This window comes from Maniola jurtina, chromosome 8 (assembly GCF_905333055.1).
Source record: "Maniola jurtina chromosome 8, ilManJurt1.1, whole genome shotgun sequence".
NCBI lineage: Eukaryota > Metazoa > Arthropoda > Insecta > Lepidoptera > Nymphalidae > Maniola > Maniola jurtina.
The window spans coordinates 2,775,655-2,797,913 of record NC_060036.1 but is presented as its reverse complement, the minus strand read 5'-3'; the positions used below and the strand labels follow the sequence as shown (position 1 = coordinate 2,797,913).

Genomic DNA, 22,259 nt, shown 5'->3' with positions numbered 1-22,259 from the left:
TTGTATCAGAGGTTGAACGTGTCCAGCCGCAGCTTGCCCTCGTTTTCGGTGAGGCACAGAGTTCCATATATCTAATCGAATGCACAGCACGAATCACTGTCCACTCCAGTCCGCCCATGTTTAGACACCGCCGGCCGGTGTTAGTTGTATCAGAGGTTGAACGTGTCCAGCCGCAGCTTGCCCTCGTTCTCGGTGAGGCACAGAGTTCCATATATCTAATCGAATGCACAGCACGAATCACTGTCCACTCCAGTCCGCCCATGTTTAGACACCGCCGGCCGGTGTTAGTTGTATCAGAGGTTGAACGTGTCCAGCCGCAGCTTGCCCTCGTTCTCGGTGAGGCACAGAGTTCCATATATCTAATCGAATGCACAGCACGAATCACTGTCCACTCCAGTCCGCCCATGTTTAGACACCGCCGGCCGGTGTTAGTTGTATCAGAGGTTGAACGTGTCCAGCCGCAGCTTGCCCTCGTTCTCGGTGAGGCACAGAGTTCCATATATCTAATCGAATGCACAGCACGAATCACTGTCCACTCCAGTCCGCCCATGTTTAGACACCGCCGGCCGGTGTTAGTTGTATCAGAGGTTGAACGTGTCCAGCCGCAGCTTGCCCTCGTTCTCGGTGAGGCACAGAGTTCCATATATCTAATCGAATGCACAGCACGAATCACTGTCCACTCCAGTCCGCCCATGTTTAGACACCGCCGGCCGGTGTTAGTTGTATCAGAGGTTGAACGTGTCCAGCCGCAGCTTGCCCTCGTTTTCGGTGAGGCACAGAGTTCCATATATCTAATCGATTGCACAGCACGAATCACTGTCCACTCCAGTCCGCCCATGTTTAGACACCGCCGGCCGGTGTTAGTTGTATCAGAGGTTGAACGTGTCCAGCCGCAGCTTGCCCTCGTTCTCGGTGAGGTACAGGAGATCCGCCATGGTCTGCTCGCAGATTGCTTCCTCAGCCTTTTCTGACATCTGGAAGACAAAAAGCTTAATTCAAAACCAGCGCTTTAGCCTCGATAGGTTAAGCCATTTAGCCGTAAATAAACACACAGTTATACTTATATTCCTTTTAATAATGGTAACAAGCGTAAGAATATTTTGTCCCACTTGCTCGGAAATGGATTCATAGTTAGAATTAGCTATCTTTAATGTGACGCGAAATCAATTTTCACATTTTCTCAATTCAGGTACTTCAAATGTCTAAAAATGAGTTTATGAGGGTAGATTTGGTGAGAAAGGAGGTTAAATCAAAGGATAGGATGAGATATCGCTACATGCTTTGCTAAGAGTGCGTTGCCGAGGAGACATGAAAGAGGAATTTTAAAGGCAAGGTGGGAGAATTATACCGCGATATCCTCTCATTAGTAGATACCGGGAGTTTAGAAGGTGACAGGCGGTGTGGTGGCGTTTCAAGGCTCTTCACAGGTGTGGGAATAGGTAAGTACCAGGAGTCCAAAAGGTAGCGGGTGGTGCGGTGGAGTTTAAGGGATTTTACCGGGCGGTAGTTGTAGTCCGTGTTGGGCGGCAACTTGAAGTTGGGTCCGAAGTTGACGCTGACCGTACTGTTGCGGTGCAGCGACACGGCGGGGAAGTAGCAGCCCTGGAACACTTCCGTGAACGCTTCGCCCTGGCAAATGCCGTTCTTGAAGTAAAGGATCTTGCTGCCCGGTAGAGGTTTGAGGTTGTTGAGCGACTCCTGTATGTTGTCCTTGTCTTCGTAGTAGAGGTGGCTCTTGAACTTGACTAGAGGCTGGACAAGACGAATTTCAATTTCATAAGCAGAGTGTGAAATGCAGTGAAACATTCATCTTTGCAGACGAGCTGGTTTACCGTCGTAGCACCTACATAACCAAACAACTGATCCTCTACTAAGGAAAACTCCACTCAATGAACCACTAACAAGAATCATTGGTAGAGATCTCATATAATGTAAGTAAGTGCTTCCTACCCCCATTCTATCTTTTCCTTTTTACGTTTACAAATTTTTGGTACGAATAAAAAATTATTACTGAAGTTTGTTCTACCAACTACTGCCTCTCGGTATAATCACTCTCGTCTCGCCCCTGACCCCGCAAGAAGATTAAAGTTCACGTCTTGCTAAGTCGCTGATTTAAAAATCTATACGATATGAGTTCGAGGTACTTTCTAGGGGCAGGTACTGATAACGATATTTATGTGGATGTTATTTTCGAGGTTGAAGACATCCATTTCTAATTCCAATTTTTTTAAAAGTTAAAGAGGTTTCGCTTCAACCGGGTTTGTGCATACACCAGAACCCAACAATTTTAACTTTATAATGATTAACGAACTTAACGATACTGTGATAGAACGGTGAACTATGAAGTATGGTGAGACATGTGAAGTCTGAAGTATCCCAGGAGAAATGGTGAACTGTGTAAACTTACTCGATCCTTGTAAGTGCTGGGTGTATATTTGGTGTGGACACTGTCCGGCAGCACGATCAGGAAGCCGAGAGTGTCGCCCTCGCCGTAGCCTGCGCTGTAGTGCTTGCCGCGAGACTCGTGGAACCTGCTCCAAACAACCAAACTATAAGCACTTAATTAATCTATCAGGCCTCGTTCAGGGAAACGCGCGGCGTTGTACGGCCAAATGAAACTTATGCTGAAATATGAGAGCCCTCGGGCATCTCCACAGTCGCCTCCCAGTGGACAGGACATGCTCACCGAGTGCCTTTCCGACTGCGCCAGGAGTAACCGAACTTGTCGTAGCCCAGCGGCGCCTGCAGGTTGGCGTAGCGGCGGCCCCAGCCCAGCCGCGTGGCCGCGCCCTCGGGCATCTCCTCCACCGTGGCCTCCCAGTACCACGTACCGCGGGACACACCTGCCAACAGGGTAGAGTGCTTTAAAATGACCCACCCCTGCTTCACACGGGCATACGATACAAAGCATCATAGATTTTATTTTTGACTAGCTAACGCCCGCGACTTCGTCCGCGTGGATTTAAGTTTTTCGAAATCCCGTGGGAACTCTTTGGTTTTCCGGGATAAAAAGTAGCCTATGTGCTAATCCAGGATATTATCTATCTCCATTCCGAATTTCAGCCAAAACACACACACACACACACACACACACACACATACAAACTTTCGCCTTTATAATATTAGTGTGATGTGATACCGCGAGCCTGTCTTCTGAGATCTTCAACTGAGGCGCGCAGTCGTGCAACGCGAGCAGCATTATACCGGGGCAAAGCGACCAGTATAGCCATCTCTTTCACACCTTATCCAAAACTTACCATGTGTAGCGCGCACCATGCAATACCCCTTGTCTCCGGTGACCGCGAGCCTATCTTCAGAGATCTTCAACTGAGGCGCGCGGTCGTGCAACGCGAGCAACACTATCCCGGGGCAAAGCGAACGGTACAACCAGCCCGGGATCGGCTTGCCGCTCCATTCATTGCTTTCGTCAAACTCCTGGGGACAAATTGAAACGCGCAATTGTAGAACGCACTTGGAACCAGGAGCGGCTTTTTCTATTGACGATGTTTTTATAAAAAAAATCTTATTTGGGTAAGTATGTAGACTGTACAGTTGGTCAATACAATACAATTTTGTTTGTGGATCTGACATTCAGGTTTACAGTTGTTACGACCGTAATGCCGGCTCGTCTGCAATCATCAAGGGTGCTGTCTTACTGTATGTATCTACGCTGTGCCCCTACTTATAAAGGATTGTCCGGAAAGCACCCGAGCGAGGTCAAATCGGATCAGCTTGTTATTTTTTATTCAGATACAAATTAACCCTTGACTGCAATCTCACCTGGTGGTAAGTAATGATGTAGTCTAGGATGGAAGCGGGCTAACCTGGAAGGGGATAAATCAAAAACTATTATGCATAAAAAATAAAAATCTGTTTTAGAATGTACAGGTAAAGCCCTTTGTGTGATTCTATAGGGTCTCTTTTTGAGGTACGGAACCCTAAAAACGTACAATAAAAGCAAAATTACCTGTCTAAACGGTGCATGGGGGTCGGGCTCAGCCAGTATGTACCGATAACCGTCCTTATTGAACGGGTGTTCGGTAGGATAGCCGTGAGAAGGTAGTTTCAACGCGCCCAAATCTGCCGAGCGGCCCTTCTTGCCTACGGGCGCGCTAGTTTCCACGCCCACCGCTGGGCGCCGTTTGCCTTGACGTCCTTTTACGTTGCCTCCTAGTTGGACTGCAACAAAGTAGTATCACGTACAATGCACCTCACGAAAGTTGACAAGCCGAACCCTGCTTACTTTCTCTAGAGGCCGAGAGCTCCGGAGAATGTAGGGGGATATTTCTATCGCGCTTTTTCCCGTATAGTAACTCTATGCGCTTCTTTTATTTTGTATTTCATTACAAACTAGTCCTTGACTCCAATCTCACCTACTCGTAGTAATAAGTGATGATGCAGTCTAAGTTGGAAGTCGAAGATGGAAGCCAACTTGGCAGGGGTAAGTCAATTTCATTAAACCCCTACTCCTGATCGGTTTCTACACGGCATCGTACCGGAACGCTAAATCGCTTGGCACGGCTTTACCGGTAGGATGGTGACTATAGCCACGGCCGAAGCGACTCAACAGATACCATTACTACGACGTAATCGAACAATGCGACATCGGTAGAGCGGGTAGAGCGTAGAGGCCTCCAAGAGAAGTGGTCGATGGCGGTACAGGTTGATGTCAGTAAAAAAATAACTCTAATCTTGAACCTGTGCAGTGGGTGATTTATCGATCTATTTGGTGTGCCAAGTTATGCGCGACGGCGGAGGTGGCTGTACAGTCGCGTTATTGGTTCGTTGGTTAAACTTTCGCTTAACATGTTGCAGGATGGAACAATATGTGTCTGTCGTGCTTTTTAGGGTCCTGTACCTCAAAAGGCAAAACGGAACCCAGAAGGAATGGAAGTCAGACTCGCGCACCGAAGGTTCCGTACTACTCCGGTATTTTTTCCAACATTTTGCACCATAACTCAAAAACTATGTAAAATGCATAAAAATAAATGAAAATTTGTTTTAGAATGTACCTACATGTAAAGCCCTTTCATAATATTATGATAAAATGATGATGATTTCATAAGATGACCACTTGGTGTATTTACTAGTTATCTTACTTTGAATATTGAAAATACTAATTATTTATTTGTTCATTAGCACACATAATTTGTTACCACAAATTCACGGTTTTCGAATTTTTTGCTTTACTTGTACCTTTGGTTCTAGGTCAACAGGAAGTACCCTATCGGTTTCTTGATAGACACGACAGACGGACAACAAAGTAATCCTATAAGGGTCCGTTTTTCCTTTTGAGGTACGGAACCCAAAAAATGTTAATGGAACAAGTTAGACAGGACTGCAGGAGGTTTAGTATGGATACAAAAAAAAATCTCAACGCAGTATCTTCCAGCCTCCAGGCAATGGCCTTTCTCTGGGAAGGGTTTAATTTAAATGCATGATAAGTACATATAGGTACCTAAGCTGATTATACAACTGCTTTTGTCGCCACGAATCCTAGATTTGCGCCTAAAGTGTAGATTTCACACGTAGATCATGGTAAGCACCATAACAATGACTAGAGATAAAATGGACTTTACATACCGTTGGGGCATTTGAGCCTCGATGAATGGAAAGGGTTGATCATGATAAGAGATTACGTAGGTACCTACTACAAGGGTATTAAAACGTAGCGATTATAAGATCTTTGCTATTATTGTAGGAGGTACTCGCGGTACTTTTCTGTAAGCAAAGACGTGAAGAAAGATTTATCGCTGTCTGTAAACCACTATGAAGCCATCGATGTATAAGGATATGCCATTCCCATATAAATCCGTTTACAAAAATGAGCCTATAAAAAAATAAATATTACGTCATTGAACTCGTCAGTGAATTTGACGCGAGCGTCAACTCTCTATTATTGAAAAGATCAAGGATGGAATGGAGCTGTTTTGTGCAATATTTCGTCAATTTTTTTTTTGCGTTAAAAATATTATTAGTGCAGATATGAGCATGTAATGAATGTAACAAAGAATTTTCACAAATAATATGTTATAATATAAACCATAACCAAAAAAACTTCTGTAGTACGGAACCCTCTATCAATGCGGCAGCTTCGCCGTTGCGGATGCGGAAGCCCGCAAAATCGCTAAAATATAACTACGTCATACGTACGACGTATACATACAAAATACACACATCGTTAAATAGTTAAACACATACATAAACATACATAGTTAAATACATAAAAAATACATATAAGCATGTATACACTCAAACATACATGTATAGTTTTCGCGACTTGCAACATCCGCATCCGCGTGACTATCCGCATTGATTATTATTATTGTAGATGCAGATGTGGATGCCCAAATCAATGCGTAACCTTCACAATTGCGGGTGAGGATGCGAATATCGGAAACATCGCTAGTCTACTAGTACAGATATACATACATAGTAAAACAGTTAATTATATACAAACATACATAGTTAAATACTTACAAACATACAATCATAGTTAAATATATTCATGATCATAAGTAGTCTGTCATACGCGAATAAAAAGTTTTACTTCAAAAAAAATAACACGACTCCATTCTTTCTGTATTCCAATTGTACGATATTTTTGCGGCAAATATTTAATCATAGCAAAATTAAAAATATACCCAGCTTATACGTTAAATTAAATGAGAAAACGATATACTTACGAGTGAAATGTTATTCCATCTTTTTTTTGATGGATTTCCGTACGGTTTTTGCAAGATTTGACCGCACATGACGGCATTTTCGACAGTCAAAAACACGTGCGATACGATAAAGCGTGTGCGGCCGACTGATGCGTGATAAAGAGACTTTTGCCAATTCTCTTTAACTTGTGAGCGCATTTTTCTTCTAAGGGCCTATCCATATACATCGATGTATGAAGCAAAGACATTGAAGCTTTGAAGCATAAAAAAGTGAATGTTGAATTGAAAAATTTTTAAAATAACATTTTGACAATTCGAAAAAAAAACCTATTATTTTTTAAATTAAAAGTTTAAGCATGAAAAGGTCACGTATTTGCGTAAAATAGTTTTTTCATCAAAATAAATAGATCTCTTGTGTCCATTCGTATTCGTTATCGTATAAATACGATTCAAAGTGGCCGCCATACAAAATGTACTAGGTAACTACGCTTGTGCACTCATTCGCATTTTTACCATTAGTACCTATTTGACGGATTTTTCAGATTTGACGGAAAACGAATACGAATTGAATACGAACGAGTGCACATTATCGTCATAGTTAACTATAGTTACGTAATAAAAATTACAGTCTACTCCATGGCTCTATACTAGTCTATACGCTTCAAAATTCAATCCTATATGTACTTATTAAGTAGGTAGATACCAGCTTACTTTGATATTGAAAGCACTGTTTCTTCAATAGATATACGTAGGTACAGTACTAGTGCAAAGTACACACTTTAGTAAGAAAATCCCAGGCCACCACGTCACTATTTCAAAGGTGTTGGAATTTAATTAAAGCTAACGAAAAAACTGTCCTATTTTGCTTTAGACGAAACATGACTATTGGTATATATTGCACAGGCTACCTACTTAGGCATATCTATAGGTCTGAATTCTATAGATTCTAGAATATGAAGTAAATAGGTTGGTTAATGTATTTGCATTATTTCGATTCATTGTGCTAGATTTTTCGCCATCGCGCAGTTTACATAAGCATTAATTTGTGAGCCAATCTCAATGCAAAATAAAAGCGCTCAATCATAAAACGTGCTAAAGTTATTAATCCATCAGTGAATTCCACTTAACTATAGCTTCCATTGATAATTAACTCCTGTTAAACATAAAACCGTAACTCTGTTCGCTACGCTGCTGTTTGCAATTTGCATACATTATAAATTCATAGGACAATAAAATTGTAAATAGCTCACGCGATCCATACAAAAAACTTCATAAGTATATTAAATGATAATAAAAATAAAACTTACAATCCATGTTGGCTACTTAAACACAGCGCCAAACGTAAATTCTTAGTGTAGGTAATGATAAGATAACGTATTGGTCCGCGTCCCAAATACAATATAATGCGCTGGGAACTAATCTATCGGAAGCGTTTACCCATAGTTTTCCTGTGCGGCCGTGATAAAGAACATAGGTAATATATCGAGTACACATATAACGGCACACGTGGATGGTGTATATGAATGTGTAAGTGGGTTTGTAGCGGGTAACGAAAATAAAGTTTTCCAAAACTCACCAGCCATGAAGTTCAAGGTTGTAAATAATATGGAATCGATAGAGAAATCGCGGAGCAACGCGACGCTGCCCATGTGAGAGTTAAAGTCAGAATAGAGAATAACTTACACACAGACGCCCCGCCGTCGAGACGTGTGTGTACGTGTTTACAAACACCACCGCGTACAGAACAATGTCATTATTGAATACGATCTAGAATTTGTGTCGCAGTAACTGCGGAGCGTTACGACTTACGCCGTTTTTAACAAAACGAGATGTTATCAACTAACTAGTTGGACTTCTTCCCGTCCGGCGGAGTGTATGTGACGAGCTAGGTACCTACGTCGTTCGATTCATGCGCATTATGACGTTACAATAAGTGAATATAATTAAACGTGCCTGACTATAAATAAATATTATAAGTATAGCACGTATCTTGATTCTTTAGTATATTATCTTCTTTTAATTGAAGTGATTTCAGTATTTGCCAACATTATGTTCTAACTTTTACTAGTAGGTACTAGACGGGGTTCAAATAGGTACCTTTTGACCTAAATCTTCCAAATCGTATTTTGTTCACTTTACATGGGTAATATAAATCGCCGATTCTGAACTGGCTATGATCTGTTTCCCATTGTATGTAAGTAAACTATAAGCACAATCTATACATATAAGACTGCTATAAGTTTCGATCGCCTTACATTGTTGGCAACCTCATTATAATCCGACTAGTAACGCCCAAGTCATGGGCGGAGAGCGTTTTTCGGGTTCCGTACCTCAGAATTAAATTATAAGATTCCTTTGTGGTCTGGCTGTGTGTGTGTCTGTGTGTGTGTGTGTGTGTGGCTGTTTATTGATTTATTGATCTGTTGATTTTAATTTATTTTTATGTAGGTAGTTTTTTATTTATCGGGTAAAATGTCGGAAAAAATACCTGTGTACGGAACACTCAACACTCGGCGCGCGAGGCTGACTCGCATTTGGCCGTTTTTCTCTATTAAATGCTACTGATAGGTATTACAATCAGATTTGATATCACAGAAAGGTGAAATTTTGACGGTGGAAGTGCAAGGTTTTACCTGACACGGTACTATTACCAGAGTACCGAGTCTACAAAAATACGCTACGTATAAACGAATCACTTCTTCAAGCATTGTCTAATTTGAAACCAATGACCGGCTCGGTATATCAATGCAATACTAGTTAACTCTAAACCGCAATTTAAAATCAAATAGTGCCATCTATCGAGACCTTACGAAACCTGTACTATAAATGCATATTAGGATGTTTCCGAACAGCAAAACATCAACGAAATCGACTATTTTACGTGATAGTATTATTTGATCATCCAAACTACTAATTAGTCTATTATAAAAGAGCACTTTTTAAAAATAAATGACTTTTTTTATGACGTGACCGGCCATTAATCCGGCCGAAATCTTATGTTAGGTTAGAACAAAATATGCATGTGCCTAAATATAGAAAAAATGATAGTTGTACATATTAGAAGAACTTTTCCTGGCTTACTAGTTAATTAATTATATTAACGCACAACCAAAACAGCTTCAGTTAGCAACCTAATAAGCAGGGGTGATAAATTTGTAATTTTGACAGTACGTTCCTTTTATACCCTAGGCAGGCGCTCACTAAAAAAAGGATTTTTGGGATTTCCACCCATACCCTAAGGAGCTTAAACATTGGACTAAAGTTCAATTTTCATATAATAATATATGAAAGTTTATGTAAACTAGATGATGCCCGCGACTTCGTTCGCGTTGATTTAGGTTTTTGTAAAATCCTGTGGGAACTGGGATAAAAGTTGCCTATGTCAATTTCCGGGACGCAAGCCACCTCTGTACCAATATTTCATATAAGTCGGTTTAACGGATGGGCTTTTAAAAATCCTGTGGGAATTCTAAAAGGAACTCTTATAGGATCACTCATGATCCGTCGTAATTGTTTTCAAATGACGTCAGGACAGCTCATTAACCTAAATAAAATGGCGGCTAGCGATTTTGCAGAGGAAATAAAAAAAATGAATTTTTATTGCACTCGTCGATCGTTTTTTTTTTCTGGTAGTTCCGCCTTAGGATCAAATTAAGACATTTCAAAAAAGTATGAAATACTCTATTTCATACTTTTTTGAAATGTCTTATTTATAAACCACTAGCTGACGCCCGCGACTTCGTCCGCGTGTATATAGGTTTTTCGAAATCCCGTGGGAACTCTGATTTTCCGGGATAAAAAGTAGCCTATGTGCTAATCCAGGATACTATCTATCTCCATTCCGAATTTCAGCCAAATCCGTCCAGTGGTTTTTGCGTGAAGGAGTAACAAACATACACACACACACACATACAAACTTTCGCTTTTATAATATTAGTGTGAAGTGTGATAATATAATAATTTGATAACCTAGGTAGCATTACACTTACCAGTGGCAATTCCCATGTCGGTGACCTTCAGTTGTCCCTGCTTGATCATGGCTTCATAGTTAGGCTTGATGCATGTCAACTCAGTGTTGAATAGTCCAAACATCGGCCCCTGACTCGTGTCCTCTTCATAAGTGAAGAGTATCTGGATGTCTTTAATGAGGGCTCGCTGGACTGTCGCGTACCAGGATTGGGTGACCCTGCAATATTCCTTAGCTGAGTAATCGCCTGTTTGCCACTACAATATTGTGTTATTTCGGAAAATTGACATTTCTAACTAACAATGTTCAAACCTATTTATCCTATATTAAATGATAAAAATTTGTATTATTTCTTAAGGTGAACTCACACTTATCCGAGCTAAACGCGTCGAAGAAGTCGAACGAAACGAATATTAGAATTCTGTATATGAATCGAATCGATGTCGAATCGTTCTAATCGAAAGTGTGCGAGATTTCATGAGATTTCATATACAGAATTCTAAAATGTGTTTCGTACGACACGGATAAGTGTGCGTTCACCTTTAATACTAATATATGGACGGTTCATTCCACAGAACACACCATCCTTATAAACTCGATAGAAACTAAATTACAGCCATTGCAAATGTTTTTTTTTCGCAAAAATCAAGTTTTCGAAATAACACTGTAGTTGCAATCTATCCATACTAGTATCATGTGATATGTAAAGCTGTGTCCACTATTACTGGATAATGCCCAAAACTACGCTCCTGCAGATTCCGGTTCTCTCCAGTTCTTTCAGAACTCTCACAGAAACACTTCAATTTTCTGGGATAAAAAGTAGCCTATTTTCGTCTCCAGGATGCAAGCTAACTTTGCATCCGAAGCCGACAGACAGATAGACACACTTTTCCACTTATACTATATTAGTATTGATATGTAGTATTATCTAGTACTTATTGTATATTGTGGTATTGATTAGTATGGACGTAGAATGTCGATCCTCACAAACTCTCATCAATGAATAGGTACAATGCAGAGAGTGGAAGGGAGAAAATTGGCATGAGATCTTTTGGTAGAAAAACCAAAACGTAGTAGATGTACCAAGACATACTTACCTTCTAGGCATAGTAGTCATAGCCTCCCAGTACTGGTCAATATATGGAATAATGTCCCTATCCTTGCTGAACATGTTCCTGTTGCTGCCCTCCTTAGAGCTCTCCTGTTTCAAGTTTGCTATCGCTGTTAGACACATTTGCGGAAACGCTACAACAAGATGAAGTTAAATAGCACTAAAACCCAAATACTAACCCCAAACTTCCAATAGATAGAGATAATAGTTTTTCTGTTGCTCAGTGTATTTTAATATTGTACTATGTTATAATAACAAATAATTGACAGCTCATTCATCAAAATTAGCTCAGTAGTTTAGGTGCTTTGATGGTACACACATAAATACAAACATACATACATATATAGACTGCTAAAATCATGGCCCTTCCTTTTAGCTTTGCTGTAGTCAGTTAAAAATAATTTAAATAAAATAAAACTCAGCCAAGTGCAAGTCAGACTAGAGCATCCAAGGTTCAGTACTCAGGTATTTTTTTGTCATAAATCAAAAATAAATAATAATGCATAAAAATAAATATAACTCTATTTTAGAATGTACAGTTAAAGCTCTTTCATATGATACCAACTTGATACAGTTATCTTACAGTTACTTGTGCTAAAAGACCCACCTGCCTACCAAATTTCGTGATTCTAGATCGCCTGGATAGACGGAAAAATAGGGGGGGGGGGGGGGGCAGACATCCAACAAAGTGATCCTATGAGAGTTCCGTTTTTCTTTTTGAGTTATGGAATCCTAAAAAGAATACTTAAGCCAAGTAAGTCTATCTTTTTTTCCTTTCTGCTATCTTTTCACAGCTCATTTGTTTGACCATTCTTGTTGGCAACTGTTGCAGATAAGCTGGGTTTATGGTCAAAGAGCCAACATACATGAACAACTGATCTTTTACTAGACAAAATAAATAAAGTTAAAGTTCTGCTAACTTCTGCTGGCGGATTTAATGAATCATCCCTTTCCCAACTTGCCTCTGTGACCCTGCAAGGATGGTCTACTAGAACATAGACCAACTGTATGAAGCAGAAAGTCTACTCCGAAAGACCTGCATCAATCATTATTACAATTCTTGTTACAACAATGCATAATAGCCAATAGTGAGCGACCCTCAACCAATCAGAGATGATTGCGATCTTGACATTGTAGCTATCATTCTACCACAATCGAGCAGCAGGTATCTCAAGGCTATGATATTAATTACTATACAGCTAAACTTACGAGCTTGATTCTTCTTAAATGTTTCCAAACCAGTTGGTGAACAGTTCTTGCATATGAAGAGATAGTTGGTCATAAAAGGAACCAGTTTGCCCAATTGGTATCCTATACACGACTCATGGTACCATCTATTACACGAAGCGCATAACAACTCCACTATGTTGAGATTACGATCTTTGCCACTGATGAACAAAAACATTTTTTTTAATTTTATAATAATTCTATAAAATGTTGAAAACATTGCTTTATAATTATAGATTAAAATACATACCAGTAGCAATGGCCCTGTGACTCCCCAGGCTGTTTGTTTTTATTTTTATCCGCATTTTCCCCCGCTTTTTGGGATTCTTGACTATTGGAGGCAATATCCATATCGACACTTCTCTTTGCCGACTCCATATGCGTAGACGACATTTAGGGTTATTCAGCTAAGTTGTAACAAATAAACATTATGTTCACTTATTGTTTAGCACATCGTCACGCTAATTTAAAACAATTCACGAAAATATTTACGATTTACGATCGACAATGCAATTTGGCAATTTATTTGTATCATAGAGTAAGAAACACAGACCAATAACATATAAATCACCACAGATAACTATTATACTCACAGCTAATTACTAATGACCACAAACACAAACGTACAGAGTTAGTATATACTCTTTGACAATCTAAAAAAAACCTAGAACCCAGAGCTGTAATACCAGTTTAAAAAACACTCTTTGACAACCACATGCTACATATCCTCTATAGTCTATGATCTATGTCCTATTTCATGGTCTGTGATCGTAATCTATCTATAATCTGTATTCTGTGTGACTTCAACCGCTTTTTTTTAAACATTCTTAAATTAAATAATCTGCGAATGCGAATACTAGGCGAAAACAATTTTATTTTACTTTGTTGCTTTGCTACTCTGTTTTGAATTTTAGTTTGCTTTATTTATATTCCAAGTAACGATTTCTAGATTAAGTTTTGCTAGAAAACTTGTTTAAGTACAAAATTGCAAAATGGATGTGAAAAAGAGTACAAAATGTGTATATCCAGAAAACAAGACAGTTCAAGAAAATAATATCCTCCTTAATATTATAAAGGAGGTTTGTAATGAACCAAACACCAAGCTGTCCCAGAAGTTGGTAGGCAAAGTTAACAGGATAATCGCTGATTGCGACCTAACTCATCATGCAAGTTTTCATAAAGTGTTCACTTCTGATGAGAGCACTGCCACTGTTCTAGGTAAGTGTATTTTACGTTTTTAAGTCATAAACCTATTCGAACTATTACTACCCCTTGAGCTTGGGTCGAGTGGAAGTTCACGCCAATACAGTAGAGTCGCACAAGCAATAAAATCAACGCTTGGTTAAATTTTTGTGCTGAAAGTTACATTAATTAGTAAATTATATTATGTTCCTTGGTAGAGCGGTTTACAGAGTTCCGAGGTCGTAAATGTATATGCCGTGGGTGGCATTTGTCATCCCTCTGTCTTGAACAAGCATTTTGGTTCAGCTTTAGTAATTCGCCCGCGGGAAAGAGGGTTTGGAAGGAGTGGCTGGTTTTGCACATTGTACCATACAAATTTGTCGGTTTTGGTGGATTAAAGCAAATTATGCTTGGCGTTATGGTTATATTATATACAACAAACTGAATTTTTCAGGGGTTATGCACCAAACAACCACAGAATTGACCTTTGATGAACAAGCAGAACTCAATCAGGCAGTAGTCAACAAAATCAATGAAAAAATACCCATATTCACTGCTGAACTAGAGCATTTGAAACAAAACACAGGTAAAAAGTTTTTACTTTGACAGAAATAGCTACATTTTTTACCCCACTGCAGCAAAGCCAAAAGAAAGGTTATGATTTTAGCAGTCTATGTATTACGTTTGTTGTAAAGGTCCGGGTAGTATAGTAGGCTATATATTATAGGAAAAAAATTACCTGACCAGATTACATCAAAAAAAGTGGGGGTCTCCAAAAATTTTTATTGCTATTGTATCGAATGGCATGTCCAATGAAAGAGAAACAAAATACTGAGTTCATGAAAACAAATGTACTATAACATTTAAATATACCAAGCTACAGAAAAGCAATTTAACTATAATATTTCAGCATTTATTAGGACAATCACAGTTGGGTTTTAGTTTTCAACTTTATCTTGTTACTTCATAACTCTCAGATTTGGTTCAGGTGGACAGAAAGAAACTATAGTTGCCAATCTACCATCAATAATCATATTATTATACTACAGGAAACTAATGATATCATACCATAGACATAGAATACTAACTTGATAGACATGTTATATGCATTTTATATGGCTTATTATGTAGGGTTCATTCATGCTTGGTGACGACATAAGATACGAAAGCACCAGAGTAGAAGAAATAACTCTACAAATTTTACCCAACTGTTGTAGTTTTAAGTCTTTACTTAAGATTTTTTATTCCATTACAAGTTAGCCCTTGACTGTAATCTCACTGGTGGTAAGAGATGATGCAGTCTAAGATGGAGGCGGGCTAACTTAGAAGGGGCATGGTAGTGTTTATTAAACCTTCAGACTTCACCACACAGTATTCCTTATTTGCATTATTGTGACATGTGTTTGATTGGCCTTATTATTAGCAACAGCTCGTATATAAAAAAATACCTGTAACCGACAAGTTCGCTTGAGTTTATTCCAAAATCCAGTACATTCACCACTAATTTTTAACTACCATAAAAATTTTAACAGTAAACACAGGATTGTTTTAAATGTCATCCTATAACAGTCCACTACTGGACTAAAAGCTCTTCTAATGGGAGGGTATAAATAGGGTAGTAGTAGCACGGACGACACTGCTGCCCATCTAATGTTATATTCCCTTAGTCGTCTCATACAACACCCACGGGAAGAGGAGAGGTGGTGACAACTGTTTCATGATCTGACGTTATCACCACATAGGACATTTTAAATGTGTGTACTTGCTGCAACAAACAACAAAACATCATGTCAACGCCGCAAGAAGAATGTGCAGCGCCCAGACAAGTCGACAAGACTTAAGGGCGCCAAGAATATAAAATTTAAATAGTTATAATATTAAATAGATAAAATAAAATAAACAAGTGTAAATTAAAAATTTATAACACCCCCGACGATCCAAAGTATTTGAGTTTTCCAAAACATAATTTTCAAATAAATAATTATGTATTTAGGCAACGTCCATCTTGACAGCTTGACATTTGTCTATTGACATAATATTATGAACCTAACGGTTATCTAACCTTCTTTTCTACAAGAAAACTAGAAAAGAGCTGATAACTCTTAAATGGCTGAACCAATTTTTTTAGATTATAGCTAAGAACACTCTCGATCAAGCCACCTTTCAAACAAAAAAAACTAAATTAAAATCGGTTCATTTGTTTAGGCGCTACGATGCCACAGACAGATTCACAGATACACAGATACACAGATACACACGTCAAACTTATAACACCCCTCTTTTTGGGTCGGGGGGTAAAAAAGGAGATTAGCACTTAAATTATATTTATCTATTCAGGCAATGGAACGATATCTCATACTGAACAAGTGAGAGAACTTCAGGAAAGTATAGATGAGAAGCTGAACAGCCTTCAAGAAAAGGAGAAGGAGAAGGTGGGGCTGATGATGGAGTGGCTCAACCACCAGCTGCAGCATGTCTCCACATTTAATTGCCAGGCCAATGAGCTGCTCACTTACAAGACAAAGATTTTGGAGCTGAAGTCCAAGTGAGACCTTTGTGCCCTGCTCATTGCCACTTTAGCTTCGCAACCTGTTGAGTGCCGGCTGTCGGAATGTCGGTTACTCTGTTACAAATATCCTCATTTCTGATCACGTAGATAAACTCCAAGCTTCCAGCTCTCTCCATCGCCCACTGAGTAACTCTGAGCGTTCTTATGAGGTCTTATTATCTTCACTACGATACAAGGCGAAAAGAATGCTAGCAAAATCTTAGCGCGATGATTATACTAAGTTACGAAACCGGCCGCTTCCAGAGTGGACTAAAAAAAACGGAGGCTTTTTACTAAGACTATACGTAAGACGCTTGACGCTAACTGCCACCCCCACCTACGCGCGACTTCTCACGGAACCCACAGACGACGCCGCTCGAAAACCCTTTTGTTCCGTACCTCAAAAGGAAAAACAGAACCCTTATAGGATCACTTTGTTGTCTGTCTGTCCGTCTGTCGTGTTTGTCAAGAAAACCTATAGGGTAGTTCCTGTTGCCTTGAATCATGAAATTTGGCAGGTAGTTAGGTCTTATAGAACAAGTAAAGGAAGAAATCCGAAAACCGTGAATTTTGTGGTTACAAAAAAATTAAAACGTGAACAAATAATAATAATTATTATTATTTTCAATTTTCAAAGTAAGATAACTATGCCAAGTGGGGTATTGTATGAAAGGGATTTACCCATACATTCTAAAACAGATTTTTATATATTTTTATGCGTAATAGTTTTTGATTTATCGTGCAAACTGTCGGAAAAAATACCCGAGTACGGAACCTTCGGGATATAGTTTGTACGCTGACACAGTTAACATACAATTCATTATACTATCATGTACAATTTTTCTTCAAAAATTCGCTTCCATTGCATTCCCTTTCAATGTAAATTGAGCCTTAATTTTTGCTAGCGTTCTAACGTTCTAATTACACCCTGTATGAACATGTAATTGTTCCAGGATCCTGTACTTGCGCATCGTGTGCGGCATATTCACGGAGACCAACCAATCGATCAAGGCCTACAGCGAGATACACAAGGACATCAAGGACCACCTGCGTGAAACTGAGCATCAGATCGAAAGCTATAAACGTATCATTGCTAGCGATTGTAATATTAACAACTAGATGTTGCCAGCGAATGAAGTCACAGGATTTAGGTTTTATAAGAGGCCCGTGAGAACTCTTTGATTTTCCGCAAGATAAACAAGTAGTTTTAAAGTTTTCAATAAAACTGTGACTGTGGTTTGTAATGCATCTTTTTCTGGTCGCACATTAAGGTGCATGAGACGGGTCTGCCCGCGAAATTCAAATTTAATTTGGTTTTTCGCAATTTGTAAATTAATACGACAAAGTAGGCTTATGGCATTCTAATTCCGACAATGGCAGTATCATCTTCACAGGATTACATAGTCTTTATTTGAAAGTGTTCAGTTTAAGAAATATTCAATTCGTGTTCAATTTATATTTTTTCCTGTGCCCCTATGTGTATCTAAAAAATATAGGTATGGAGAAAATGTTTGTTTTTCTTACTACATATTTAATAAAAATCCAGTCTGTTAACTAAAAAACATAGGAATGTTCAAAAACTAATTAATATTCCGAAAAAGTAATGCTACCTACGTCTCACCAAGGTTTTTAATTAGTTTGGGCATACAGCCCAGTCATTTCGTGCTCAAAGAGGGGCTTATCAGGAAAGTTTTCCGGGAGTTTTGCCAATTGGTGGTTTTATAGATTTCGATGTGCTCTTTCCGAATTTTCATTTTGCCACCTCGTATCTTTGCCGCTCGCGCCGCCATCTGCGAAAAATGGCGTCCAAAAACAGTTTTTGACGATAACTTTTTTCCGACTCATTTTACGATGAAAATGGCTATGTAACAATTAAACTAGAGACAATTTCCTACATTATGTAGTCACCTTTTTTGTAGACTCAATAGTTTTAGCGTACGAACGCCACAAAGCCCACTCCAACACTTGTTTTGGTCAAATAACTCATTTCCACACCACGATGTGATAGAGTGAGTGGTGCGGTTTTTTTAATGGTATCACCAGGAGACGGTAATCACCTTCAATTTTAGCCCTCACTTCGTCCAGAGAAAACTAACTCACGTCAGAATTCTGCTCGAGATGAAAGTAAATATACTGCATCGCAGTTTCGATGTCATGCGCATATGAGCCTTTTTTTTTTGGGTTTCGAACCCAAAGGATGCCAATGGGACCTTATTACTAAGCCTCCGCTGACATCTGATCAACATCGAATTCTGACGTGTGTTAGTTTTCTCTGGACGAAGTGAGGGCTAAAATTGAAGGTGACTACAGTCTCCTGGAGATACCATGAAAAAAAAACGCGCCACTCACTGTACTACATGGTGGTGTGGAAATAAGTTATTTAGCCCAAATTAGTGTTGAAGTGGGCTTTGTGGCGCTCGTACGCTAAAACTATTGTGTCTACAAAAAAATGTGACTACATAAATTGTAGGAAATTGTCTCTAGTTTAATTGTTACATAGCAATTTTTATCGTAAAATGAGTGGGGAAGAAGTTCTAGTCAAAAAACTGTTTTTGGACGCCATTTTTCCAAGATGGCAGCGCGAGCGGCAAAGATACGAGGTGGCAAAATAAAAATTCGGAATGAGCACATCGAAATCTATAAAACCACCAATGTGCAAAACTCCCGGAAGACTTTCCATCTCTAATTACCAAATGACTGAGCTAATATTATGTAGCAAACTTTTTTAAAACATCATTTATTTCACAAATCCCATATTTTAGGGTTCCGTACTTAAAAAGGAAAAACGAAACCCTTATAGGAGCACTTTGTTGTCTGTCTGTCTGTTCGTCCGTCCTGTCTGTCAAGAAAACCTATAGGGTAGGTACTTCCCGTTGACCTAGAATCATGAAATTTGGCAGGTAGGTTGGTCATTATAGCACAAGTAAAGGAATAAATCCGAAAACTGTGAATTTGTGGTTACATCATTTAAAAAAAAAATTAAAATGTGTTTCAATTTCCAAAGTAACATAACTTTACCAAGTGGGGTATCATATGAAAGGGCTGTACCTGTATATTCTAAAGCAGATTTTTATTTATTTTTATGCATACTTAATAGTTTTTGATTTATCTTGCAAAACGTCGGAAAAATTACCCGAGTACGGAACCTTCGGTGCGCGAGTCTGACTCGCACTTGGCTGGGTTTTTTGTCTTTTAGTCCATCCATCCGTCTTTAAATCTGTCCGAGTCGATAAATTATATTATTGACATCTTGTAAACAACTAAGTATCTTGAGACTTGATCTAAGTAAGTGCAAAATATAATACTATACTTCTAAGTCTGTCAATCTAGGATTTCTAGGTCATGGCATTTATTCCTAATCGCCTTAAGAAAAGATAATTGACTGAGAACATAGTACCTACGTTAGATGTAGTAAATACCCACGTTTTATAAACAGCTGCAAGAAATAGTGACAGTGACAAATCAATTAAACTGACTACACATTATGAATGAGCCGCACACTCAGGCGCTGTGCCAGAGTCGCATTGCTCATACTGCAAATATCTCGAGAGTCCTGACAAGTGTACAGTACACTTTTGTTAGTTACGCCGATGTACCTGCACAGAATTTTTTTATTTTTAAAAATTAAATTGATGAATGGTAGAAATAGTGTAGAGCTTTGAATAGTGCGAAAATGTCTCAGCCAATTATAGCGCGCGCGTCTGCCCGCTATTTGTTGTTGCCTAAGCGCGAATTATGAGCGAGATAGCTTAGCTAGCTGTTGTACTTGTGATTAAAATCGTAACGTCAAGCAATAAGGTCTGTATTTAATTAGTGTACATTCGGGTTTTATTCGACGTTAAGTTGTGCTTGACTCATGGTTTTCAAAGAAGCGTAAGTGTTGCCGCTTCGAGGAAAAATATGATAAAAGCCGAAGTTAGTGCCTAATTAAATAAAACTGAGATTTGTTCATCAATTGGGTGCCGGTCATCTTTTAGTCCGGTCATCCTAGATTGCGTACGACGCGTGCAGTGCATCCACAATGTGCGAACAGCATAAGACAATGCGTTAATTCTAAACTTTGTAGTGAAACAGTGGGTTTAAATAAAAAGAGCAAATCAGTATAATCGCACTAATTTATTTTATCACTTCACTCAACACACTAATAATTACTCTCATATATTTGTTACTACTACACTTATTTACTTATTACACATTTATTACACACTTATTACACTTATTTACAGAGACCGGCAGTATTTCAGCTTATAATGCGTACGATACAATAATAATCCTAAAAATGAGCTCGCATGGCTTTATATGGCGTTATCCCCACCGAAGGCAGTTCGGCAGTTGTTGCTGAGTGGCGTTCGGCTGTCAATGGCGCTGGCGTTGGCGTTCAATGGCCGCTAGGCTATGATTGGCCGGCGTTTGGCTCGGCTTGACTCGGATAGTCTGGTTGGCGTTGGCGCGTTGCGATTGGCTGAGGCGGTGTGGCGTTACATTCGGCCGTCCTGAAACAATGAATTGCTCCCGCAATGGGAAAATGCTTGGTTAGCTTTCTGGTAGGCAATAGCTCAATAAGGTCTTCGGTTTCAAGTTATTTATCGGAACAGTTAGCACTGTTGGATATAAGAACCGTAGGCGCTGTGATATGGCTTTAAAGAGTCTGCTCAGGCATGTACAAGCTTTGTAGCCTCGAAATCCCTTAACACTGCGGGTTCTCTTAATGCCTACCAGCTTGGTTACGAAAATGAACCTGAGTAAATGCTATCAGTGTTTACTTTTGTCGCAATGCTTGTGGGAAATTGCCACTAAATAACTAAATTCCTTTGTTATAATTAAATGAAATATTAATTTTGTCAGTTACATTATCTAGTTAGCTTTATCCTATCGCTTGTTACGCATAACCTCCCTGAGTTTACTAATTTAAATTAATAGCAACATGGCATCGTGACCTAGGTAAATACCAAATTATGGATAGCACATTCTTTGAGAGTATTGTCAGTAGTCCAAATAATATCAAGTAAGCAGTTTGTCCAATCATTTTATTCGCAGTCTCGCTAGGGCCTGTGGCACAACGCGTTTAACAGGGTCTGGTTAGTGCTTGGCTTGGCTTGACTAGGCACTTGGCTCGTGGTAGTATCATGGAGGTCAAAACATACCTAACTATTAATCAGTCGACACTCGAAAACTCTAAAATGTCTACTAGTAAAAGCATTCTTATAGTCACTTTATAAGTTTGCTAGGATGTTCAAATAAGCCAAATTATGTATAATATTCTACGAAACTGATCGTTTTCGGCTAGTAACAAATTTTGCAAAAGCATCTGTAATAATCAAATTGTACCTATACTACTGATGAGCGATATCCTTTCGCTGTCTTACAAAATGGTTTTACAAAATGTGGTCAGTATGAATTCTACAAAATTCTAATCCAATGCTATTGGTCTGTGATCTAAACTGCAATCTTATCTACTTTAAAACCAAGACGAAACAAAAGAACATTATTTAATTTATAAATTATTATCGTTTTTCAGTTGTACTATTTTTCCACGTTTTACTTTAGAGACATTTTTGA

General features: G+C 39.0%; 2 protein-coding genes across 4 annotated transcripts; one reads left to right on the top strand and one right to left on the bottom strand.

The window, feature by feature from the left end:
* Positions 1 to 506: 506 nt before the first annotated feature.
* Positions 507 to 13,527, bottom strand: LOC123867510 (set1/Ash2 histone methyltransferase complex subunit ASH2). 3 transcript variants are annotated; one of them, XM_045909574.1, is made up of 10 exons: positions 13,221 to 13,527; positions 12,953 to 13,131; positions 11,730 to 11,877; positions 10,655 to 10,851; positions 3,968 to 4,179; positions 3,258 to 3,435; positions 2,687 to 2,843; positions 2,408 to 2,531; positions 1,498 to 1,752; positions 507 to 974 (listed from the first exon to the last, which is right to left on the bottom strand). In XM_045909574.1, the coding sequence occupies exons 1-10, from the start codon at positions 13,361 to 13,363 to the stop codon at positions 870 to 872; spliced, it is 1,698 nt and encodes a 565-aa protein (XP_045765530.1). In that variant the 5' UTR covers positions 13,364 to 13,527; the 3' UTR covers positions 507 to 869. The 3 variants fall into 3 exon arrangements, with proteins under 3 accessions (XP_045765530.1, XP_045765531.1, XP_045765532.1); XM_045909575.1 differs by lacking the exons at positions 10,655 to 10,851; positions 11,730 to 11,877; positions 12,953 to 13,131; positions 13,221 to 13,527 and adding an exon at positions 8,242 to 8,838; XM_045909576.1 differs by lacking the exons at positions 10,655 to 10,851; positions 11,730 to 11,877; positions 12,953 to 13,131; positions 13,221 to 13,527 and adding an exon at positions 7,973 to 8,158.
* A 243-nt stretch (positions 13,528 to 13,770) lies between these two features.
* LOC123867513 lies at positions 13,771 to 17,991 on the top strand. Its single transcript, XM_045909581.1, has 4 exons — positions 13,771 to 14,188; positions 14,607 to 14,738; positions 16,490 to 16,697; positions 17,654 to 17,991. Exons 1-4 carry the CDS (start codon positions 13,963 to 13,965, stop codon positions 17,817 to 17,819), a joined length of 732 nt encoding a protein of 243 aa, XP_045765537.1. The 5' UTR covers positions 13,771 to 13,962; the 3' UTR covers positions 17,820 to 17,991.
* The last annotated feature ends 4,268 nt before the right edge of the window (positions 17,992 to 22,259 follow it).

Coding starts and splice junctions, on each gene's coding strand:
- LOC123867510 (XM_045909574.1), bottom strand. CDS start 13,363: ATGTCGTCTACGCATATGGAGTCGGCAAAGAGAAGTGTCGATATGGAT. Junction 13,132..13,220: donor TCACAGGGCCATTGCTACTG/GTATGTATTTTA, acceptor TTTGTTCATCAG/TGGCAAAGATCGTAATCTCA. Junction 975..1,497: donor CGGACTACAACTACCGCCCG/GTAAAATCCCTT, acceptor TTTGTCTTCCAG/ATGTCAGAAAAGGCTGAGGA.
- LOC123867513 (XM_045909581.1), top strand. CDS start 13,963: ATGGATGTGAAAAAGAGTACAAAATGTGTATATCCAGAAAACAAGACA. Junction 14,739..16,489: donor GCATTTGAAACAAAACACAG/GTAAAAAGTTTT, acceptor TTATCTATTCAG/GCAATGGAACGATATCTCAT. Junction 16,698..17,653: donor ATTTTGGAGCTGAAGTCCAA/GTGAGACCTTTG, acceptor TAATTGTTCCAG/GATCCTGTACTTGCGCATCG.